Source organism: Macrosteles quadrilineatus, unplaced genomic scaffold (assembly GCF_028750875.1).
Source record: "Macrosteles quadrilineatus isolate MER2022 unplaced genomic scaffold, UCM_ALF_1.0 Scaffold_4__1_contigs__length_99947679, whole genome shotgun sequence".
Lineage (NCBI taxonomy): Eukaryota > Metazoa > Arthropoda > Insecta > Hemiptera > Cicadellidae > Macrosteles > Macrosteles quadrilineatus.
The window spans coordinates 39,701,398-39,728,077 of NW_026542597.1; the positions used below are offsets into that span (position 1 = coordinate 39,701,398).

General features: G+C 35.7%; 2 protein-coding genes across 7 annotated transcripts in view; both read right to left on the minus strand.

The window, feature by feature from the left end:
- LOC128991616 (extracellular sulfatase SULF-1 homolog) overlaps window positions 1-7,935 on the minus strand; it is a 42,539-nt gene extending 34,604 nt beyond the window's left edge. For 2 of the 3 annotated variants that reach the window (XR_008490672.1, XM_054414657.1), the window contains exons 1-3: window positions 7,705-7,859; window positions 3,830-4,091; window positions 1,793-2,032 (exon numbers count right to left, since the gene is read on the minus strand). Coding sequence is in view for 2 of the 3 variants with exons in the window: in XM_054414657.1 (XP_054270632.1) it covers window positions 1,793-2,032; window positions 3,830-4,049 (460 nt within the window). In the remaining variant the exon portion in view is untranslated. Of the gene's footprint in view, window positions 1-1,792; window positions 2,033-3,829; window positions 4,092-7,704; window positions 7,860-7,907 lie in introns of those variants that run through there. The other variant, XM_054414658.1, reaches the window with a different exon arrangement.
- A 2,293-nt stretch (window positions 7,936-10,228) lies between these two features.
- On the minus strand, window positions 10,229-17,709 carry LOC128993585 (uncharacterized). Of its 4 annotated transcripts, none has more exons than XR_008490772.1 (3): window positions 17,433-17,709; window positions 14,867-15,038; window positions 10,229-10,383 (listed from the first exon to the last, which is right to left on the minus strand). XR_008490772.1 is itself a non-coding variant. In XM_054417570.1 (3 exons), exon 3 carries the CDS (start codon window positions 12,326-12,328, stop codon window positions 11,345-11,347), a length of 984 nt encoding a protein of 327 aa, XP_054273545.1. In that variant the 5' UTR covers window positions 12,329-12,370; window positions 14,867-15,038; window positions 17,433-17,709; the 3' UTR covers window positions 10,407-11,344. The 4 variants fall into 4 exon arrangements, 3 of the variants coding, with proteins under 3 accessions (XP_054273545.1, XP_054273546.1, XP_054273544.1); XM_054417570.1 differs by lacking the exon at window positions 10,229-10,383 and adding an exon at window positions 10,407-12,370; XM_054417571.1 differs by lacking the exons at window positions 10,229-10,383; window positions 17,433-17,709 and adding exons at window positions 10,407-12,370; window positions 16,974-17,182.
- Window positions 17,710-26,680: the final 8,971 nt, after the last annotated feature.

Here is a 26,680-nt window from a genome sequence, read left to right on the forward strand (position 1 = left end):
CCTTACACACATACACACACTAACTGTGCGCGAAGTAACTGTTGCACATGTTGTGTGAAACTGGGACAACGTCTCAATCTTATCCCACGACAATGACGGGAATAATTACCTTAATTCTAGGGAATACTTCTATGAAATGTCTAAGCCGTTTACCTTTGGTGGGTTGTGTAAGCTGGTTGCGTCTTCACAACTATTCACATATGTTTTTGAGGTTTATCGGAATGGTGAATTACCGTATATGTCAAGTTTGGTGGTGAACGTTTTCCCGTGAAAATACTCAGATTTACACTATCCCTGTCTAGCGGGCAATCCCGTGAAAATACTCAGATTTACATAATCCCTGTCTAGCGAGCACTTCGACTTTTTAGAGCTTGAAAAGAGCCCGTTTCTCCCAATTGTCAGCCGATCCCGGAATCTCAACAAAATACATCAAGGCGTAAACGGCGTAGCAGCTGCACAGACAAACAAAGGAAAAAGTAGGTGAAGAACGCAAGCAAAAGTATGAACAAACTTATACTGAAAGACCAAAGATTCAATGGATGGTGAAAAATCTATCAGCAATGACATATAATAAGAAAATAGACTATGAAGGAAATAGCTTGGTTGGGATAGCCACCATGACGTTCAAATGTAAGTACAGCGAGGAGAGAAAAAAAGGAGAAAAACAGGGCATATGCTGCAATGATGGTAAAGTGCAACTACTATCTTTGCAGCACCTACCTGAACCATACAGTCTGCAGTCTGGTCATGGGCAACCACCCTGAGCATACACACTTTGTGGACCGGGTGAGCCAATATAATAGCTGCTTTAATATGATATAGTTTGGAGCAAAAAAATTTGTAGCTGAATTGACTGAACGTTTTTGGCACTTAAACAATAATTTATTAAAAATTTCAACCAATTTGAAAGTTTTCGTTGCGAAGCACGGGTATTCCGCTAGTTCACTCATATTTGGGATAAATACACACCTAGTTGGTGTCCCTATCTCAATTGTAATATAATAATATAATATAACTAGTAGCTTCTGTACCCGTGCTTCGCAACGGGAAGATGTAGCCTACTATACCGCCTAATCCAAACACAACACTTGTTAAGTAGTTCGAATTTATAAACAAATAGCCACCAAATTTATACAAAAAAGTATGACCTACATTGAATTGTCTTACTCTTAACATTGAAACGTATCAATAACATAATTGTCATAACTTACGGTTATAGAATCTTTCTTTAATTCCATAATCAATGACATTGTTTGATAAATAATTGTGTAAAATATTTTTTTTTTTATTTGTTTGGATCAGCTGTCTGAAATTGTCAAATAAGCATTCAACAGTTCAGATTGTTTACATTGAAATCTCAACACAAAGGTAAACAAAGGTTGTGAATTTTCTCATGCTCACATGGAGACCAATTTAATATTTACTTTTGAAAACCTCACCTCAAAACTTTGGACATCCAAGGGGCGTAGCCCGAGAGGAACTCAGGGAAGTGAATAGGCCTGTGACATTCCTAGATATGTAGAGACTATAGTGTGTTTAATTTTGGCTGTATCGGTTTAGTATTTTAGTCGTGGCAGCCGCACAGGCAAACAGACACCACCTCAATTTTTGAATAGTATAGATTTTCACAGCTGATAAGTTAGGTAGTTTTTACTTTAAACATTTTAGTAGGTTTTAATTTTAGTTCAGCACTAAATACTTTAATATTAAAGCAGTTAACACTTGATCAAAATGAAACAAGGGAAAATACAAAGATTATAGATATTTGATTTATTCTGATTGACTCGTGTACCTGTTCGGTAGCCAGCGTTACTGAGGTAGGTAGCAAAGGAGCGAGTCTCATGCGTCGCTTGCCACTGAGGACTGGAGCAGTTGTCGTTGTTGGTGTACACGTGGTGGTTGTGTATGTAGAGGCCAGTCAGTAGAGAGCTGCGACTTGGACAACACATTGGTGTGGTCGTGTACGCGTGACGCAACTCAGCCCCTCCATCTCGCAACAGCCGAAGCGTCTTTGGCATGTAGTTCAGAGACCCTGACATAATAAACCATACAAAATTACAATTAAATCGTCTGTCTTACTATTGGAGTATACCATTGGGTCAGACAAGTTCCCCGGTTGTATCTCCAAGTACTTTTTCTGTCCTTAAAACATAACAAGAAGTACTGTTGAGGAATACCCTACTACAGATCATCTAGGTGCCTTTAGAGGAAGATTGACCTTATCCACATAGCATTACCAACCCCATCTTCTCTACTGAGAGTGAGCCGGAACATTACAATGCATAGTTAGGCCTACATGGAACCACTTGGAAACTATGGAGCCAAGAAGGACAATAACTTTTGTTGGTAGTTGTGAATTTCATTCCCTGCATTGGCACCAAGAAACCAACCAATTTCATTATTATCAAGCCAAACCTCAACCAAAACTCATTATTATCAAGTAGAGTGTAATAACTGTGGTTCCTTTGAATATACCTCAACTGAAGTAATTAAATAAATTTGGCGTAAAAGTTGAATAAACACAAGTTAGTGTGGGGTCAAAAGTTTTTACTACAAGGGACTGTAACTTAGCATAGAATTGGGTTTTAAATAATGTGTCATTAATGAAATTATGAAACTTTGTATAGGTACACACTGTCTAAGAGATAAATTGATAAGTAAACACAATGTTGAATGTGTTTTTATCCTGAAAGGATAAGTTATATATTTTCAACGTTTCCGAAAGCTAGCAATAAATATATTTTGTTAATCTATATAATTAATACGCTACATGAAACTTTGTCGGTTGAACTCCTCCACCATTTCTTAGCCGATTTTATCCATTGACGTCTCATTGGAAAGAGCGTGTCGCGTAGATTTGCAAACTGGCCTTACATTTTTTATATGGCTCTGCCCCAGTGGCTTTGAAAGTTCCCATGTTATCCTTATGGATAACTTAATTGTTTATATTTTGATCATCAGCTGTATAATTTAATTGCTGTTATTTATTTTTTATTTCAATGAAACACATTGAGTACATTTATTTACTATTTGAGTTTGTGTAAACATAACCCCCAAGACGAATCGTGTTAGTGTGGTTGTATCTTAAATTTGTGTATATATCGTTGTTTTGTGTTGCTATGACGGATCGTGTTAGCATGATTGTATCTTAAATTTGTGCATTTATCGTTGTTTTGTATAGCTATAATATGTTTATTTGTTGTTTTTTCTTTAAAATGCCTCAGATGCGACAACAACGAAACATAGACAGGAGGCATAATCGTGATAACGACCGTAGCTACAGAACAGTGGCGCGTAATAGGCTTAACTCATCACAGTCAGCACCTGACCCTGGACAATCTCAACTATTAGGTTACAAATGCACCCTAACACTACCCCAAAACGACTTTTCGTCCTCAATTGGCCCTCTATCAATGACCTGTGTTGCCTGTACAGCGAGGCATTTTGAGAAGGAGAAAACCGGCCGGAATGCTTTAGGTTTAGGCTATCAATAACGAAGATAAACATGGACAACCTTATATGGCTATAAGTCAGGAAATATTTGTAGAAAACATTATAAAGCAATACCAAGTTATGAAATATGATACAATATTTACAGGAAATGTTGATTACTGTTATATACATCATGAGTATCTCCATGAGTTACCCACCGGTAATCTTTGAGTTGACTCTTTTAAACTCATTGTAAATATGACTGTTATTCGTTTTGAAATATCTCCTGTAATACTTTGCAATTGCTCGAATTCGAGCAACATGTACACTAGTTTAAATAACAACTTGGACACAACTTAAATACTAAGCTTGATTTCAATATTAAAATATCAATTACCTAACTCCACGTCTTGGTCATCAGTCAAAAATAAAATTATATTGGGTTTTCTTTCCTTAGACGAGAAATGAGAAGAGTGCTGTTGATGTTTGCGGATTTTACTCCTTTCTGAAGTCTGTCGTTGGGTTGTGAAAATTGAATCATCAGATTTTGCAGACTGGGCAGTAAAGTAGCACTGCATAAATATCAGCACTAGAGTTGCTTCCAAAATCCTGCCCATTCTGATTTTAATTTTGCAGTTTAATCATCCATTACAGCCTACCTGTAAAAACATTGATATGACAGTTTTGTATATTCATGTCAATCTAATCTTATTAAAGCAAATTTTATTATATTAGTAAATAAGTAATAATATGTGTGCATAGGTCATAGTGCACAGAGTAGGTTCAATGAGATTCAAAATATTTCTAGATTTGTTTAGGATGCTAGGCATGAGCTCGGGATTGTTTTTCACATTACTTTAAGCTAGACCAATCCATAACAACGCAACGTGGTTGCGGCATCATCACTTCGATCAAATCCATTTGTGATTTGGCGGGATTTGAACCCAGTACCGAAGTCCCACGCTCTAACCACAAAAGCTCGCACCCCTAAACAAATATTTCTAGATTAATTCATATTTCTATTACGACTTGCATTTTCAATATCATTTACTTTTTATAATGATTCTTAATATTCGACAAAACTGTCTTGTTACTACATATAACCCTTTCAATGCTAGAATTTTTTTGTAATTTTCTGAAAAATGCTGGAGTTATTTACCGTACTTGTTTTGTCCAAAAAGTGCTAGGCTTGCCACGGGGGCAAAGTCTAATGTGTGAGAAAAAAAAATTTGTAAAAATAAAATTTTCCATCTTAAAAGTGCTAAGGAACGATAAAACAACAACCGAGTCAACCGATATGCCAATTTAAACTCACTCGATCGAAAGTCGCGCCGGCACGATATAGCGTCTTTTCAGATGAAACACGAACAAGGATATATAGTTCCATAGCACTTTTCAGGAAAAAGACGCACAACGATATATTGCTGCATAGCACTGAAGGGTTAAAGTAAATAAGCTTAATAATTTTCTTTTGGTCTTGACTCTAACAGGCCTGCCTTGTTAACCCTTGAAGCTGAAATTCAATTGATCGTTGTGGACTCTATTGCCTGCTAACCCGAGAATGTTGTTAATTTTGCCAGTTACCAGTCTATCACGATTTACTAAAAGCTGCAAAATGATTTTCTATCATGGTGGTTGACTTAATATTTGATGCGACAGTTGGTTCATTTTCAAGTTTTTTTAAGTCTGTCATCTTTGGTATTGTCCTTCTCTGCATTCAGCTCAGCAATAGCAATAATTGCTTCTAGCCTTTGTTACCTATTTGTTTTACCTCTGCATCACATTCATAGATAGTGTGTGTTGGCAACTCTTGCGATTGATTGGACACATTTATTGGGCTGATTGTAAAAAAGGAATTGGCAATGAAATGAAAAATGTTCATCATTAATCTGAGTAGAGAGTTTGTAACGGAGTCAGTTACATGAAACTGTTACAACATCCAAAATTTTAACATTAAAACATTTGCACTTAGTTTCGGTTGAAGGAATTCTGCTATGTGGATCAAATAACCAATAAGAAGTATCATGTTCCTTCGTTAGGGTCACAGAGATCATTAAAGTAAGGCCAGCATTACAGTAGCCTATATGATTTGAAAAAATGATATTAAATTCTTTGATTAAATTAATGCAGTTAGGCCCAACAGTGTAACAGCTATTTTCAATTGTTACTGAACTTGTTACTCCCCCTATTTCAAATTTGCAAAACTCCATATGTATGTTTGATGAGTCATCTCATTAAATTGTGACTCAATGGGTTTTTCCAATGACTAGTATTTCATAACTATCATTTTTAGCCGAATTATGACAGGATGCAAATTATTCACGACAATTGCTATCACTTTATTGCTCAACATTGGGTCTTTCTAACGTGGATTGGGAAATGGGCACTTTTCTATGATGTTCAATAGCATAAAAGTTACAAGGATTACCAACAGGGTGCAGCACTATTATTATTTTTTTAATTTATGACAACAGCTAATTTCCAACCAAAAGGTGAGGGAGCGTAGCGAACGAACTTCAACCTGGAGGCGAGTTAGCGTAGCGAACGAGCTAACCTGAAGGCAAGTGAGCGCATAACTTTATGACACATATGAACTTTATGTGTTGACCTGTGTTTCCATTTTGACAAAGACTTAGTCGGATTTGTAGACTAGGCCTAATTAAATTGATGAGAATTTGATCAGTTTAATGGGGCTTTGACCCAAAGTTTAAGTTAGTCATTCCCAGACTATTTTTAAGACTGACAGACACAAGTCAAACAATTTAGATTCCCATTACCTTAACGAGTTACACTGACAAACAGGGCCCCCAATAGGCAGAGTAATTAAGGTCGCGGCCTAGGGCGGCAAATTTTCGGAGTATGAAACTCTCTAGCTTTCTTTATTGTTCTCTTTACATGATATTACAGAGTAGGCCTATTCAAGCTATACTAAATAAATTACATGTTTCAAATTAAATTGTTAATTCTGTTTGTAAATTTATAAAAAACACACTTTCACACTTTGGAACAGATCAAGTCTGCATCCCGAGGTCAAAACCTGTGTGGGATGGTTACCACTGAATTGCACAAAATAACTTGGTGTTTAGTGTAGTGGGGTGGGGAGCGACCGTGCTGCTTCCGGAAACAGATAAAACTATCCGACTAGAGAATGAATGGATAAACCATCAGTTTGCGCGCCTAATCAGATAGGTACCCAGATAGTTTTGGTATTGTGGAATTTGGCGTTCTTATCCAGTGCCATGTTTAGAAGAATTTACCCTTGCATGAATAAATAGATTTAAATATATGTTTTGCATGATTAAAGAGCTAACATGTAGGCCTACTGTTAGAAAATTACTCTCCTATGTTATTATATTATTATAATAAATATATATATATATATTTATTTATTTTTCATTTGTTGAAATGATTTAAAAATAAATAACTAATGTTTTCTTATGGTTTGATATTCAATAGGCCTACTTAAGGAGAAAATTATTTAATCTTTTGATGTGGCTTAAATTATGACCACTCGGTATATTGGATATTTACTCACTTAATAGTTTTACGTCTAAAAGGTATCAAGGCTGTTTGGAAAAATTAAACAGTCTTCATAATTTCAACTAGGCCTACCCTACGTACGTAATTATTATCTGCCCGAATGTAACTTATTTAAGTTACTGTTGTGCTGAGCTGAGCATGAGCAGATACATTTTTACCTGCTGAGAATGGATGAATAAATAACCCATAAATATCCCCGTGTAGATAAATAAAGTAGACTAAACAAATTAACTCATTGGGTAAATAAACAAAATATTCATTTCACCATTCAATAAAGAACCGTTTCAGTTGTCAAATAACTAATTCCTAGTTTAAACGAATAAAAATGAGACACGGATAGTTTTACAATTGAATGAAAATGTGGAATGGGTGGTTTACAGACAGACGAGAAAGTTGATTTGGCTGATTCACATGTGATAGAATGGATGGTTCATCTGGATGAAAATTAAAGTAGCAATCGGATGAATCGGTTGGCGCGCAACAACCGGATGAATCGTTTGTTTATATCGGATAGTTCCATCACTAGATATAACTAAAATTGGTTCCCTATGGAAAATGATTGGTAACTTAGACCTAATATCCCAGAAATCCAAGTCGAAAAAAATAGAGGGTACTCTGAGGTATTTAAATCTACTGATAAGTTAAAAATAGCTACAAAATCTGATACTTTTGTCAACAATTTATCAGAGTTTTTGCAAACCTAGGCCTGGCTGAACAAAAACTGAATCTTACCTCACCATAAATAAAATCATCCATTGCATTGATGCAAGTACAATAGGGAATTAATACATTTTATTAAGTTGCATTGGGATATATTCAGCAAACGCTTGAAATTATATACATGCAAGTAGCTTACTATAGTAACGATTTACACTTAACAAGCTAATTTAATGTATATAGTTAATTTACGACTATAATATCGTATTTTTCCTAACCTGGACCTGGATGTTGAGGAGACTGGACGACTGGACCACTGGACTGGAGACTGGAGAACTGAGAACTGACTGAAATGAACTGATGATGTGATGAATGATGAGCAACAAAACAAAACAAGAAAAATAAAGATATGTGAGTGTGACAGACAGGATTCGAGGAAATTCTATGTTCTGCCACAGCCTAGGGAACACTAACATCGGTCAGTCATAGCATTGACTTTAATATCTACACCCTTTAGATATAAAGTCAGATGTAAAATATAAAGTCAGATATAAAGTAAATAATACATATTATTATATATAAATAATAACGGCTACCTTTAACTACAGGCCGCGGCCTGGTAGAATTGGCAACGTCGCAAGTGGTGTTGTTTAGTGACAGACGTCCCATGGCAGACAGGTGACAGCTCATTAATTCGCACTTTATTGATTTAAATTTTAATTTATTAACATAAATTTATTAATATATTGAAAATAAAACATATAGCAATAGTGAGTGGAACTAGTCAAAGGTAGAACGAGGTGGCTAAAGTGAGATGCCTTGTGGAGCTTTATTACCATATAATAATTTAATAATTATGAGACAGTGCTTGCATGTAAAATCTTGAATATCAAAAGAGCTTTTGATCATAGGTTATTTCGAAGTAAAGTAAAACACTTTAATATAATCAATTTTGACATGGAAAAATAATAAAACATTTGTTATTTAAATTAATAAATAACTGGTACTCCAGCCCCATCTTCAAACTCTCTAAAGGTCCTCCACTTCTTCCTTGTCCTCCTTAGACACATGCTGCTGGCCTTAACGCCGCACAGACGGTTTTTACCCTTATCCAGTTCATCACTATAAGCTGTAAGGTTTATTCCATTTTTCTATTTTGAGCTAATTTTTAAGATTTTTTTTATTGAAGCTACTTTAATACCAATAAGTAATAACATGAAAAAGTTTAACTTATTTGTAATCACTGTCTTTTACTCGGGCAATATAACGAAAGAGCAAAGAACACGCTGTAAAAATACTGTACGTTAAAATCAAACATATTGTCTTACAATTCCTAGCATAGATCATTTTCCAGGTCCCCGTACAAACAAGTGTGCTGTGAGGCTTCATGGTGCTGGTGCCTTCGTGCTAATAGGGTTCACTTCACATACGCACACGCGAGCGTTTCAGGGCAGGAATTGGACTAGCCTACTGCGCATGCGCCAGAAAGAATCAATTCAGTTGTATTTGGTCTTCAACGAGTCGACTCAGGAGTCATAACTTACTAGTTCAGTTCAGTTTCAGTTCTGTTCTGCTGTTAGCTACCTCCGTTCGTTGACGATTGACGACTTGAGTCAGTCATCTCTGTCACCCCCATCATCCGTTGCATTTTAAGTACCTATTCGGTACTTTAATACTAACTATGGGAATGGACTAAAAATTGAGTTTTCCCATTTTTTACCCTAAAAACATTGTTTTTTTGTATTTTTCAAGTTATTTTGTGATATTTGACAAAATTAATAATTTAAACTTAATATGTTCAGAATATATCATGAATATTTCAGAGTACTTTTCCAGAATATTCTGAGAATGTTCTTCAGATTTCTAGGCTATATAAAAATTTTCTTTGAATATTTTTTATGAATGATCTGAGTATATTCAAGGAAATTGCCTGGGATGTTGATAATGATCTCAAACATTTTAGAAAAATTCCAGGAAATCCTATTATTTTTCATGTTGTATTTAAATGTTATATGGTATATACAAGTGAGTTAACAAATTTTTAGATTTTCTCGAATTTGATGTTGGCAGATATTGATTGCAGTCCATGCCCTGGAATTTGAGTGGAGCAGAATCATTGCAACTATAAAATAAATTGAAATACCATCCAGAGAAAATATAGGAAATAAGGTCAACGATATTTGGTATCAAATTAAACTTACCAAATTCAAAATAAGAGTTTTTGGAATTGTTTACATACTTCAACCTCCTTTGTTTGAATAATCTTTATGTTAGTCTGGAATTTTCAGATTTTATTTTAGTTCCTTTATACATTTAAACAGACCAATGCATCTGCAACTACGCATGCAACTTAACGATGTACAACTTGGTCAATGGCAATAAACTTTCTTATTCTTATTGCAATACAAAACACCAATAAATAATAACAATGGTATATAAAAAGCTGTTGTGTTTACTATTTTATATTTTTGAAAGTGCATATTATGCAAATATTGACTACATCAGAACTTATGTTTAGAAACAAAGTAAAAAATAATTAAAAGAAGTATAAAAAAAATTATTACAGCTGGAAATAGTGGCATTGTAAATGATCATTCAATTTTAATAGTTTATGTAGAACATTTATTTTAAAACATATAAAGTAAATCATAAACAGTGGTAATTTATCACAACAGTCTGTACTATCACACCTCACACTAATAACAAAACATTTTTAAGTCTTCAATCAGTTCACCAGCACCTCAATCAATGACTCTGTAACAAAACAACTCTGTTTTAGGTTAATTTAATAAACATGGGCAACACATTCAATGTGAAGCCTACAGCGTAGTTCACACTAGTAAACATATTGTATGTGGTACTATGGGGTTATTGCATGAAGTTTTGGCTGTTATTTTTTTTATTCGTGTCACTATAACATAGTAAAATGTACAGTAGCCTACAATAGACTCCCTCTTATCCAGACTCTCGGGACCGAGGTCAGTCCGGATAATGGGTTTTCTCGTTAAACTGACGTCCCACAAACTCATTAAAACTGACCGTTTAAATGCATACTGTATATACAGTATTTGACTAAAATGTAGTAGAGCATAATCACTGTTCTCATATCCTTAACACAAGAACAGTCGTTTCAGTAACGCTTACCTCCCACTTCCTGCCGACCTAGTCCGGTTAAACCGATGTGCTGATAAAAATTGCCCGGTTAAAGGCCTATTTTGCTTGGAGCGATTGCAGTGATAGACACGTGGCGATAATCGCTCCGCGATAGTAGCCGGGCACTGCTCTGACTGAGTTTGCGTTGTCCTGTTTTGCTTGGAGCGACTATCGCAAGAGTCGCTAGCTACAGTCGCGGACCACTGCCCCGGGGACCAGTCTGAGCGATAATCACGCCGCGACTGATTGATTGATTGATTGATTGATTCTGTAGGGGCGGACCTTGTCCTGTTGCACGTCAGCCACTGATGGGCTTTTTGCGCTCCCCACATGGTACTTCAGAGTCCGTCAAACCTGAGTTGCTTAATGAACTCAAGCATCCTGTCAATGAGCTCCTCCTGAGGAAGGTGTCTGCCCCTTGTCATTACACCAAGAGTACTGTCCCTTACCTCATTCAGAGCTGTGCAGTCGTAGAGTAGGTGATCAGCAGTCTCCTCTGATTGCCCACATTTCCTACACGCAGTGTCACCATTGTGGATCCTCAAGCGATGCAGGTGTAATTTCAGAAAGCCATGTCCAGTGACCATTCCTGTGATCTGTCTGAGTCGCCTCCTGTCCAAGCGTAGGGCATTGGAGGCGACCGTCTGGGAAGGAGAGAAGAGGGTTCGAGCTTACTTACCCTATGGTGCTGAAGCCTAACCCATCTTTTCCTGTGTTCCTCCTGAGCCCATGCCATGACTGAGTGACATGCATGCCCACGAGAGATTCCACAGAAAGGCTGTGGTCCCACGAAGTCTGAGGCTGACGCGACATTTGCTAGCCTGTCAGCCACCTCATTCCCTTCTATTCCTGAGTGCCCAGGAACCCAACAGAGCGTTACCTTGTTGCGCCTGCCCAGGTCACATACCGCAGAAAGGCAGTCCCAGACCACCTTAGAATTAAATTCATAGGAATCAAGCGCTTTGAGCGCAGCCTGGCTGTCTGTGAAAATGGAAATGTTGATGTCCCTGAAGCCTAGCCTCAGGTTTTCCCTAGCACATACCATAATCGCAGTCATTTCGGCCTGGAACACAGTTGGGTGAGTGCCCATAGGAAGACAAATGTCCACCCCGTTCTGCACTCCATGAATTCCAGCCCCAGTCCCACTTCTTACCTTAGAACCATCAGTATACCATTCAAGGTCGCCTTGTGGAAGAGGATTCCCACCGGACATCCACTCATCCCTGGACGGAAGGAGGACAGTGAATGGTCTGGCGAAGAAGAATCGAGTCGGCATGTGATCCGAGGGCATGTCCATTACCTCCCCTCTTACCTGCTGAGTGATCCGAGAGTGACCTCGGGATCCTCCAACATCCAACCAAAGGTTTTCACACTGGAGTCTGTAGGCAGTCCTCCTCGCAGTGACCTTGACATGCAGGTCAATCGGAGTGAGGTTGAGAAGGCAGTCCAGTGAGGCTCCCGGACAGCTGCTCATTGCGCCCGTGATGATGAGACAGGCGAGTCTTTGGACGGCAGCCAGATCTCTCACCGCCGACACTGAGTCCATCTTGGGCCACCACACGAGTGAGCCGCGACTGATGCGCAGAACCTCAAAACAGTGCAATTCACTCAGTAGGCACATAATAGGGGTTAAATTAACCATAATTTACTTTTTTGTTCACATTAATTTTTCTATTCATTTGCTGTTACGATTCTACTGTTTTGGTTATATTTCATTACACATTAATTTCATTTTCTAAATTAAATTTTAGTAGAAACAGGCGACTTGTTTAAATTTGTTAAGATAATTTACGTCTATTCAAATTTATTAAATATAAAATGCTTGACTGTTCCAAGTTGTTATGTGTTATTTACGTAGTGTGGGCGTTAATACTGTGTCAGTTTTTGTATGAATATTTTTAAAATTTTTATTTAGACTCCAGGTTTTATTTTCCGACATTCATGTACTCTTATTGATATCACTATTTTTTTTATTTATATAAATATATTTTTTCATTGATATCACTACAGTTTTCTATTTATGTCCTAGTGATACGTATCCGTCCCTAATCCTACGTATCACTATGTATTTTCAATCGATCGTCCATTGATACTTCCACTAGGGTCGAGTGGAGCCTCGTCTCCTAAATCCTCACCGAGGAGACGCTTTAATGAATTACAATTCGCACTCATGACTTCACCATTGTGAGTGCTGATATTTAACTAACTATGAAAAATCGCTGTGCGATCGAAAATCAATCGCTCTAAGCAAAACGGCCGCCTTGTCAGCTATAGTAGCTGAGTGATAATCGCTGTGCGATTATCGCTACAGTCGCTCCAAGCAAAATAGGCCTTAAGAGATGTAATTTCCACCGAGTGTTGTCTGGTTTAACCGATGTCAGGTTAAAAGGTGTCCAAATAAGAGGGAGTCTACTGTACCTTATCATGGCTATTAAACATAGACAATAGACAATAGACAATTTATTCATCGTTCAGTAATTACAAAATTACAATAGATTTCGTCAGACAGAATATATAAAAGTTACTTTTTAAAATCTAGGTCCTTGTTTTTGAATTTAACATCAAAAAAATCATCTATTTTGTACATTGGATTGATTTTACACCACTTTAACAGTTTGTCAGAGAAAACATTTAAAGGCAAAGAGCTAAAATCAACAGGAAACTTATTAAATATTTTAAGACCCAAGTAGGTATGGTAATTCTGAGTTCTTGACAGCCTTACTCTATCTAAATCTAATGTACCTCTATTTCTTGTTTGGTAACTATGGACACTATCTCTAATTACATAATTGTGGTAGTTTTTTTTAACAAAAATAGACACTTCATATATGTACAGACTAATTACAGTTAATATATCTAATTCTACAAACAATGGCTTACAATGGTCTCGTTTTCTACTACCAGTCACAATCCTTATCGCCTTCTTTTGTACTTTCAAAACATCTGTAATTCCTACTCCATTTCCCCAAATAACAATGCCATATCTAATAATGCTTTCAAAGAATGCAAAGTAGGCTAATTTTAGATAAGTGTCAGTTACATGATTTCTTAAATTACTAAGTAGGCAAACCACTCTGGATAATCGAGCACAAATAGAGTCTATATGCTGCTGCCAAGATAACCTACTATCAATGTGTATACCCAGTAATTTTACATAGTTATAGCTAACATTATCATGAGTAGAGATTAATAAACAATCGGTTTTGTCGGTGTTCAGCTTTAAACCATTAGAGGTAAACCATTTTGTTGCTTCATTTAGAGCCTGTTCGTTTAAACATTGCAATTTTTCTAAATCTAAATGACTACTGTACAAAGTGGTGTCAAATACAAACACTACTACTACTAGGAACATTGAAAGACAAATCATTCATCAAAATTAAAAATAAGATAGGCTCCATTATCGAACCTTGTGGGACTCCATATTTGACCTCAGTGACCTGCGATCTCTGACTATTTACTTCTACTACCTGTTTTCTATCTTTAAGGTAAGACACAAACATATTTAATTCACTGTCTTGAAAACCGTAATGAGATAGTTTGTCCAAGAGGATACCATGTTGAACACAATCAAAAGCTTTACTCAGATCACATAATGTGATCTGAGCAAAACACCTATCTTCTAAAGCATTTAAGATCTTATTTACAATACTATCTACAGCCAGTGTTGAGGACAGACCTAGCCTATATGCAAATTGACTACTGCTAAACAAGTTGAGACATAGTAATAATGTTCCCTAATATGCAGCAAGGAAAATCAATTTTACTTAGCCTAAATACAAAGCGAAGAAGACTGATTCTGAAAATTACATTGCACTGCAACAGCAATGTTATGGGGTAAAGTTCGGCAGAGAAACTTTAATGTATTATACTATCCTATCAAATTTTCAGTTTCTATAAATTAATAGGTTTACTGACAATAGCTTCAAATTTATATAAAATATATTGATTAAGAAATAGGCCTGCTTATTAATCTGTTAGCCTATGGTCTTTTTAAAAAGAGGACCACCCGCCAATCTTTTACAGACCATTGCGGCGTTTAGGTTATGTTAGCTTATAGGCCTACCACATAGAAAAAACCACGCACCTGTATGAGTCGTGCATGCAGGACAGCAGGAGAGACAGAGTGGTGGGGAAAGACACCTCGCCCCAACGACTTATCCCCACCACTGCTCCAGGCCCTTCCCCACCATCACCCTTCACTCCTACATGCGCGAGACAGCCATGGTTCTGCGCAGGTTCTTTTGAAAGTGGTAGGCCTATAGTTTATAAACAAACAAGGTATCATTAACAAAACGTTTAGCTTTTTTCTATAAGCTAAGTTACTCATGAAAAGACACGACTAGGTATAATTTGGCGCTTTTGACAATCAGTTTTGATAGAAAACTGTACAACACTAACCCAACCCAATGATGATACTATTGGAACAATTTGTAGGCTATTTATTTAGGTGTTATCTGGTTTTTATTAACATAAACTAAGTTAAACCAAACTGAACTAACCTTGTTTAACCACCACAGCACAGTGTGAAAGTCTATTTGAAAAGAGTCTATGGCTTTAAATATTCATATCACGATACAGTAACTTTAATACTCAAAACAAAAATCGGAATTTATATCGCAGGGAATAATATAAAGTACTATTTGTATAACGAACTGATATTTCACCCAATATATATTGAAGGTACTGATATTGCAGGTTGTCTAAAGGACTTTACTGCAGTTCTTAATAGCCTACATTGTTTATAGTAAAACATTCTAGCATAAAATGAAGACTGTAAATGTATTGTTATTTGTTTCATCAAAATTACCCCAACTAAAGAATAAATTGTAGGCCTAGTTATTTTGATCTTTATAATAATATGACCATAACAACCTGTATAATGATTTTTACATCACTAAGTAGAGGACAGATTGTTTATTCCTAAAAGTAGGTAACGGGACAACAGTTTTTGGCCGCTACAAATAACTAGCCTACAATTTAATCGTTTATAAAACTTAACGTATATTTTCCTGTCGTTGGAGTTTCAAATAGCATGTTTCTCATGGCCATGTTACTCTAAATAACTTCAAACAAACCGCTATTTAAATTAAACAAACGATGTTTTAATATTCTGACTATTACAACAGCGCGAGAAAATGCCTCTTTCAAAAGGTTACAGCATTCTTATTAAGTTAGAGACTATATGTGTGTATGAGTAGCAAGTATAATCATAGACCAAAAGAATTATATACAGACTACCAGCCGTGCTGCGGTTGCCATGGTTACCATAGGTTCCGGCGCACACCGCTGTAGTTTACGTAGCGTGTACGCCGTAACTACCGTGGTGCTCCAAGCGGTGTGCGCCAGAACCTATGGTAACCGCAGCACAGCTGACGGTCTATATTTAATTCTTTTTGTCTATGGTATAATGTAAAGAATGGGTACTTTCCTGTTAAAGGGAACATTTATTATATGTAGATAATTTCTTTTCGAATATCAAAATTTTATTTTTCTGTCCGTTAAACAGCCATTCTCCATTCCTTTTCTGTTATTAAACGGAATTTTGAAACGGTAACATGGCCTATACAGCAAGTTTGGTTAGTTATGTTATAACTTAGGTTAGATTAGCTTAGTTTGATTTTATAATCCAATAAAATAGGCTATTTAATGTTTGCCTAAACAAGGTTCGGCCTACTTCTAAATTAGTAGATAATTTAAATGTGTTTGAAGATAACAGAAGGAATAAGTTATGAATCATGAAGTAAAACAAAAATATTGATAAGCTTATATCGAAAAGAAATCATCGATAATAATGAATGTTCCCTTTAACAGGAAACTGCCAAAGAGTGAGAGACCCAATATACCTTTAGGCCTACCTTTACCGGTTCTTCATCGTTGCCCAGCCATAGCTGGATAGATTGCGTTAAATGAAAAAATTAAAACCAATAGTATTATAATATAGTAACCTAATAGGGTACTATAGTGTAGGCCTGTCTATCGATAGCGGAACCTAGCCTTGCCCTACGCCAGGGTAATGCAAAGCCTAGCCAAGGCCTAAGTTATTTAAATGTTAGTTAGTTAGCCTACACATTTAATTGGCTAAGGACCATATTTAGTCTACGGCATAGACTTTTTTCCAAACAGATAATGGTTTACAGGCTATAGGTTTAAATGTGTCAACCTAAAGATTAGTAGGCCTTTATACAACTCACCCAAGGGTTTCTAATACGAAAGTTACACCGCTTGGTAACTTATTTTTAAGTGCCTTTTACCACACAGCCTAGACAGTTATATAATTATAAGATTTGTCCTTTTGCAATGTTTATGGGAAATGTCGGTACTGTAGTCCTAACTGTGTGACCCTACAGGGGTACAACAGTTTCTTAACTGGGCTACGCTAATATCGATTGGAACTATCGAATTGAAATCTTGATTAATAATCGATATCTTAAAATATTATGTCTATTATAAAATTAATCTGTCATAACCTAACCTAACTTGTTGATGGTGAAAAAATCGCAGTTTACTAATCGAATCGATAGTTTCAATCGTTATTAGTGTAGCCCAGTTAAGAAACTGTATCCTTGTTTTATTTGGACAACACTTGGAACAAAACACAACAAACACTTTTAAAGACTAGGCCTACAGTATAAAAACTAACTTTAACTTACAAGGGTGCACGGGGATGGCACGGTAGAACGCATAACAATAAACACTCTCTTTTATACACTTAAATCTTAAATCCGACTTCAAAACATATACGATACTTCGATAAAACCTCAAATTATTAAAAAAAAAAAAAAAAAAAACACAGCTTAAAGACTTTGAAAACTACAATCGCTGGGGCACGGCAGGGGCAGACAGATGATGACAGAACGACAGAACGAGAACAGTAAACAACTCTTTTGCTTCAATTGTGTGAGAGTCGTTCATTTGAGATCAGCTCAATTTTACGGTTTGCGCATGCGCAGTAGGCTAGTCCAATTCCTGCCCCGAAACGCTCGCTACGCACACCCACACGTTTACCCTCGTGAAGTTAGCGGCTCTTTTCATCGGCGCTTTTTCGGTTTGTAATAGATGTGGGTTGGTACGCCTGCGGACGCCACAAACGTGTTTTGCAGGGATGTCGGAAACACAATTCAATGCCAATACGGTGCGAAATGATGTTTTTATATTTATATAATGTCAATTATACATTGATAAAACGTGTATACAAGTTAAAACTAATTAATTGACGTATTTTAAAGGGCATATTTGAGACCATAGTGTACATTATACGTAGCTATGGCTTAACATAACGCGATCAATTAAAACTCCGAACATAAAAAGTGCATAATCTTTTTTCCCAAGCCTATCACATCAACTTTGAGCTATTCTAATGGTAATATACAATGTGTAGAATACTCAGTATAAATATGATTGAGGCAGTCAAGTGAATTACGAAGCTATAAGGCAAAATGTAAATGGTTGATAGTAACTCGTATCAGGAAAAAGTGCACAATCTTTGTCCTAAGCCCATCACATCAACTTTGAGGTATTCTAATAATAATGTACAATGTGTAGAATACTCAGTATAAATATGATTGAGGCAGTCCAGTAAATTACGAAACTATAAGGCAAAATCTATATGGTTGATAGGAACTCGCATCAGGAAAAAGTGCACAATCTTTTTCCTAAGCCCATCACATCAACTTTGATGTATTCTAATGGTAATGTACAATGTGTAGAATACTCAGTATAAATATGATTGAGGCAGTCCAGTAAATTACGAAGTTATATGGCAAAATGTATATGGTTGATAGGAACTCGCATCAGGAAAAGTGCACAATCTTTTTCCTGAGCCCATCACATCAACTTTGAGGTATTCTAATGGTAATATACAATGTGTAGAATACTCAGTATAAATATGATTGCGGCAGTCCAGTGAAATACGAAGTTATATGGCAAAATGTATATGGTTGATAGGAACTCGCATCAGGAAAAGTGCACAATCTTTTTCCTAAGCCCATCACATCAACTTTGAGGTATTCTAATGGTAATATACAATGTGTAGAACACTCAGTATAAATATGATTGAGGCAGTCCAGTAAATTACGAAGTTATATGGCAAAATGTATATGGTTGATAGGAACTCGCATCAGGAAAAGTGCACAATCTTTTTCCTAAGCCCATCACATCAACTTTGATGTATTCTAATGCTAATATACAATGTATAGAATAATCAGTATGAGTATGATTGCGGCAGTCCAGTGAATTACGAAGTTATATGGCGAAATGTATATGGTTGATAGGAACTCGCATCAGGAAAAGTGCACAATCTTTTTCCTAAGCCCATCACATCAACTTTGATGTATTCTAATGGTAATATACAATGTATAGAATTATCAGTATGAGTATGATTGCGGCAGTCCAGTGAATTACGAAGCTATAAGGCAAAATCTATATGGTTGATAGGAATTTGCGTCAGGAAAAGTGCACAATATTTTTCCTAAGCCCATCACATCAACTTTGATGTATTCTAATGGTAATATACAATGTATAGAATTATCAGTATGAGTATGATTGCGGCAGTCCAGTGAATTACGAAGCTATAAGGCAAAATCTATATGGTTGATAGGAATTTGCGTCAGGAAAAGTGCACAATCTTTTTCCTAAGCCCATCACATCAACTTTGAGGTATTCTAATGGTAATATACAATGTGTAGAATACTCAGTATAAATATGATTGCGGCAGTCCAGTGAAATACGAAGTTATATGGCAAAATGTATATGGTTGATAGGAACTCGCATCAGGAAAAGTGCACAATCTTTTTCCTAAGCCCATCACATCAACTTTGAGGTATTCTAATGGTAATATACAATGTGTAGAACACTCAGTATAAATATGATTGAGGCAGTCCAGTAAATTACGAAGTTATATGGCAAAATGTATATGGTTGATAGGAACTCGCATCAGGAAAAGTGCACAATCTTTTTCCTAAGCCCATCACATCAACTTTGATGTATTCTAATGCTAATATACAATGTATAGAATAATCAGTATGAGTATGATTGCGGCAGTCCAGTGAATTACGAAGTTATATGGCGAAATGTATATGGTTGATAGGAACTCGCATCAGGAAAAGTGCACAATCTTTTTCCTAAGCCCATCACATCAACTTTGATGTATTCTAATGGTAATATACAATGTATAGAATTATCAGTATGAGTATGATTGCGGCAGTCCAGTGAATTACGAAGCTATAAGGCAAAATCTATATGGTTGATAGGAATTTGCGTCAGGAAAAGTGCACAATATTTTTCCTAAGCCCATCACATCAACTTTGATGTATTCTAATGGTAATATACAATGTATAGAATTATCAGTATGAGTATGATTGCGGCAGTCCAGTGAATTACGAAGCTATAAGGCAAAATCTATATGGTTGATAGGAATTTGCGTCAGGAAAAGTGCACAATCTTTTTCCTAAGCCCATCACATCAACTTTGAGGTATTCTAATGGTAATATACAATGTGTAGAATACTCAGTATAAATATGATTGCGGCAGTCCAGTGAAATACGAAGTTATATGGCAAAATGTATATGGTTGATAGGAATTTGCGTCAGGAAAAGTGCACAATATTTTTCCTAAGCCCATCACATCAACTTTGATGTATTCTAATGGTAATATACAATGTATAGAATTATCAGTATGAGTATGATTGCGGCAGTCCAGTGAATTACGAAGCTATAAGGCAAAATCTATATGGTTGATAGGAATTTGCGTCAGGAAAAGTGCACAATCTTTTTCCTAAGCCCATCACATCAACTTTGAGGTATTCTAATGGTAATATACGATGTGTAGAATACTCAGTATAAATATGATTGCGGCAGTCCAGTGAATTACGAAGTTATATGGCAAAATGTATATGGTTGATAGGAACTCGCATCAGGAAAAGTGCACAATCTTTTTCCTGCGCCCATCACATCAACTTTGAGGTATTCTAATGGTAATGTACAATGTGTAGAACACTCAGTATAAATATGATTGAGGCAGTCCAGTAAATTACGAAGTTATATGGCAAAATGTATATGGTTGATAGGAACTCGCATCAGGAAAAGTGCACAATCTTTTTCCTAAGCCCATCACATCAACTTTGATGTATTCTAATGCTAATATACAATGTATAGAATAATCAGTATGAGTATGATTGCGGCAGTCCAGTGAATTACGAAGCTATAAGGCAAAATCTATATCCGGTTTATAGGAATTTGCGTCAGGAAAGGTTTCGGTTTGTAATAGATGTGGGTTGGTACGCCTGCGGATCTTAAAACTGTACATACTACTATCATGAAGATCTGTCAGCTTTATAAGTATAGAAATAAGGCTATGGAACTAGGAAGTGCTCTTTCTGCACATTTACAACCCATAATGCCCCTCATTGCCCTTGAATTGTCCAGAAGAAAAGATGTTAAACATATGGGGACTCGTGTTCAACGTAGCCGGCTAAAAAGCGGATAGTATACTTCTGATTCTTCTTCTTAATTCAATGCTAGGTAAGTTAGCACGTTAGTTAGCATGTTAATGAGTATAAAAACAGGTGGTAGTACCAGTACCAACAACATCATATTATAACACCGTTTAAAATAATAAACATATAATGGTCAGATACTCGGATCACATATTCAATATTTTTTGTTACTAAATTATTAGATTTGTTTACAAACAAATTATAATCTTTTTAAACCTATGTCAAGAGTGACTGTTAACGTGGTGACTGTTTTCCTATTTAAAAGGCGAAACTTATAATTTTACTCCAAAATATTTTCAATGAAACAGGTGCATTAAGAGTTTTTAATTTGGATCAATAGTTATTATTTCACATTCGTCCCAGAATTGAAATGAGTAATGTATTATTGCTTACTAAAAAGGGGTAATATTTATATTGAATTGAAAATTTTTACTTTTATTGAAATAACTAAACACGATAAATTTAGTAACGGGCTCTAATTAACTCTAATTTTAAAGGCAGTCTTTCGATTTGGACCAGTCCACAAGCGCTCAAAGGAGTTGGAAGTCAAGCGAGTGACGAAATGACTATTGCGGTGCCTCACCTTCCACCTGAAGTCAACGACACCTTGACGACACACAGCTAAACGTAATGTGTTTCTTTATCAGTTAAATTGATTAATTTAACTTACTCTAAGCAAAATCCATGACACATATGCAACCATTAATACTACACTTTAAATAGATATTCTCTAGGTTACCTCCCGCTATCTCCGCGTCCCGCCACCTCCGATTTTCAGAGTGACCCTTATAATCCTCGATTACTACCTGAATTAAGACTTTCCGCGAGCGCGAAGCCCCTTTTAACCGTTTAACAATAACTTATATTCTAGTTATATAAACAAACAGTAAAGCACAAACCATAAAATTAACTCTAAAATAATAGAAACACAATTTCTTGGACACTAGCCACCAGTGTCGCCGGTCATGAACTAGATATGGAAAACGAGCTTCAAAATTTACAATGAGTTGGGAAGTATACTTATATTGGTTAGTCTATGGTTAAATATTTAAGAAGTCAATTCTTTAACCCAATTGGTATTTTATAAGTGTAAAAGAGGTGTCGGCTTGTTTGTATATTTTTTGGCAGTGATAAACTCAGACACTAGATGAGACTAGGTACATACATGTAGAATTTTTATAACAAGAATTATCATTACTAAAAGACTGATAAGGTTTGTAAACTCAACTCTGTAGCAACATATTCAAGCTTATTACTAAAGGCTCAATGCACATGCATTTATAATTTTGGTTTGATTACAATTATTTAACTCAGAAAGGTTTGATCACTGTATTTTCGTGTATGAAGTTTTTATAAACCATCGATTTCATGATAACTTAGCTTAGCCCTGGGACCGTTTTAAGGGTACCCATGTTAGGGATTTTGAAAGAATTTGTTTGAAATACGCATTAAAAATAACTGTACTATTTTTTATCTTCAAAACTCAATTCAAAATCAATATTGACTATTTTGTTTAAGAATTGATAGTAAAATATCCAGTTAGTATAATTTCTTTGTTTGAAAAATATTTGTATGGTAAAATATTCTATAGAACTATGAGGTTATTTGATTTAGTCTATGATTTTGTCATTGGTTATAGGAAACAAGTAAGATTAGTTGATAGAGTAGACCACAGAGATAAGTAAGACCATTGATGTATATACAAATCGAATGCTCTGCTCCCGAGAACTGTTTCAGGGGTTTCAAATTATCGAATTTAAAATGCATAACGAACTGTTCTGAATTAAACACAATTTTAACTGACTACTCGATTCCCGTACGTATGACGGGCCAATAGCTTGTATATATTAAAACGTAACAGGGTTTTTTTATTTCACGATACTGAATCAACCACACGATTTTTGTGTCGAAAGAAAGATAATTTTGAGAACTAGGATAGGTCGAAGGCATAATTTTAGTTTAGGGTTTCAGTTTTCTAGAAATCACGTTTTAATTTTAAAAAAGTCTAGCAGCCGACGCTAACCTTCTAGACTAAAGCTTTTGCTGTAACTCCATTTGCTTAACGTAACAGCTGTAAACATTCAGCGTTTGTGACACAAATTCAGCATTTAAAAATAAAATGAAATACAGTAGGGTGACAGGGGATTACAAGGGTCACTCAAGAATTCAGAGGATAAGGAACAGATTTGGGTTCGGAGGTGGCGGGACGCGGAGATAGCGGGAGCACACGCCTCAACAACACCTGAAAAAGATTAACCAAGTGCAATTAGACATAACCCACAACATCCAAAGTGAAAGCTAACTTTTGACTCCAAAGTGTAAATTATTCAATTTACAAGTCCCCTTAATACCTACTAAAATAGCTGTCAAATTGGAGTATCTATATAATTAATACGCTACATGAAATTTTGTCGGTTGAACTCCTCCACCATTTCTTAGCCGATTTTATCTATTGTCGTCTCACAACAAGTCTCTACAACAGTTTCCTTATTCTCAATAAGATTAACATGGGAAATCTACACTTCAAAATACGAAATTATTTGTTTAATAATCCAAAAAGGGTTAGGGAGAAATTGGGAAATAGTTATATATCGAGTGTCAAAAATGAGAAAAACCAATTTTTACCCCATAGAATGTGATCAATTATCATGCCAAATTTCAGCCCAATCTGACCAGTCCTTGCGTGATTGAACTTAAAAAAAAACAAACACACAAACTTCCACATTTAAATCTTATATAGTACGGTATGATGTTTGCTAGACTAGGTAATCTATTAACTTACTTTTACGATTGAGATCTGCGTTGTTGTATAGGCCTATGTGCTTTATTCATGAGTGCAATATTTCATTACCAAGTATTTGTAACCGAACCAATTATAAATCCATACCAACGAGTACATTTGGATTTTTTATAGATTTATTATACGTATTCCTATAAGAATAAAATATTTTCATTACAATACTGTTAAATTACCTGTTTTCGTTACATGGTTATCACCTGCAAAAATTCATAATTACATTGTTTACTACTGCTAAAGTAAATAATAACTTTAAATTGAAGTTATGGCCTGAAACATTTTATGAGTTTGACATGTTAAAAACACAATGAAAGTGGGTCCATACCAGCGACCACAGAATTAAAGTTTTAATTATGTGATCGCTAATCTATTCATGTTGCCATTTAAAGTGCTCGATTAATCTTCCACTTCAGACGTGATCTCAAATATTTAATTAATAACTTTCTACTCTTGTTATGAAATAAAACATCTTACGGCTTTAAAAATAAAAAGTAAACTAGACGTCAGAACATGGACACATAAAATAAAATTAAGGGCTAACTTATTACAGTATGTATTTTGTCAGAACTTGTGCTTCAATAACTACATTTTTTTGTTATTGTATTGGTTACTGGAATGTTAAAAAATGCCTAGGGATATTGTTGAGCTTATTAATGATATCAATTAACTTTTTAGTAGCACTTGCCATGAGGGTAACGGCCGGCAGCCGCAATCTAGCTGAAGAATAGTGAAATGCACTTGATATTAATACATTTTCATTTGCAAGAAAAAGATTTATAACATTTTACCAATAACATAATTTGTTTTTAATACTTGTCATTATTGTTACATATGCGATTACTGCTGATCTGTCGGAACATTGGAGATGTGTCGTCCTGCCTGTCCCGTCAAGACTGTGTGCTGTGTGCTTCACTGTTGCGGCGGAGGTTCACCGTTGAACGGACAACATCCGGACAACAGTACCAATTCTGACACCGGCATACTTGGACGTGCTTCAAACAATGATGGGGACGAGTCAACTTACAGTTTGACATCGCGGCTACACTCGGAATATAAGACAGTCGAAACGCTCCACTTTTACATTTCATTAGGCCTAGGAGTCCTTGGAGCCTAGACGTTCTGATTCATAAAACGATTTAGGAAATTTTCCATTTAACAGGGTGCTGTATATTTAAATTACAATCACTTTGGTATTTGAAAACATATTTTGAGGTGGTAAATAACTCTTCAGTGGCTATTTAAAAATAACGCATTTAACATTGCTCTTATTGCGGGAAAATCTAATATGGCCGTTTGCTTCCATGATCTCCCTTGAAAATCAATTCAAAACAAACAAGACAATTTTTAATGTCATAGTATTGAGGATATTTAAATTATCACTTTGGTGTTTGAAAAACTATTTTTGGATCATTAACTCTACAGCAGCTGTTTAAAACTATCCAAGATGGCCACTAGCCTCCAAGGACTCTTAAAATATTGTTGTTGATTATATTTGTTTTACTGTAATAAATTGACACTTTGTAGCATAAGAAGTATTACTAAAAATAATACTAAATATGGGTTTTAAGACAATACACTAGTACCAACAAGCATGTACAGTAAGTTTTTTCTGTACATCTAGCGACAATCTTACCAATTAATAAATCTTACAAGATAGTTTCTAGGTGTATAGAAACCTATAGGTGTATAGAAGGTACTATAATACCAACTAGTAGGAGAGTCATCATCACCTTTGGCTTGTGTGATCAGTTATCGGTGGAGGGGAGGGGGTGGTTTCAGGACGAGCGGGTGCTGAAGGTGAAGAGTACAGTATTTTACGGTACAGCAATACGGCATTACGGCATTTTAGCAATACGTAATAAAATAACTGTACTACGTTTTTAATTACAATCTCTTCTAGTATGTGATAGAAACAAATATAAATAAAATACACAAAATGTACAAATCTACTAAACAAAACCGGCAGTTGCTATTATATAAATTGTATCCATTTATCAGCGCTCTACATCGCCCTTTATTTTTATATATACAGTATATAGCAATTTAGTTCAAATTGCACATTTTTAAATAACGTGGGAAGCATGGGAATATTACCAAAACATGTTTGTAGCGTTTCTCTGGGGGTGATGAAGATTCTTATCTGAAGTGATCAAAATGTCGAGGTTTCTTAAGAGTCTAGCCTAGGAGGATTAAACATTAAGGTGAGGGCATGCGAATAGGGATATACATGTTGCGGTGAAGCCTAGTACCTAATAGCGGTGAAGCTTATGGTAGAACCGTTAAGGATTTAAAGTCAACGGTAGAACACTCGAGTGGCAAAAACCGTAGCTACCTATAATAAACATGGATGAGATTGGGAAACTTTTGCGTAGAATGTTTTCTGTGCTTTTACTAAAAAGCGAAATCTTTCTGCTATCGCATCCTCTGACGCCACAGTGCGTACGTAGAAGACCCTATCATTATTTTATAGTTATTTGATTTGTTTTTATGCAAATATTTTCAAATAGGTACTTCTACTTTTTTATGATTTGAGTATATGATTATGAACCACACAATCTATATTAACACAACTAGCTGTTACACACGGGCTTCACCCCGTTTGACTTCAT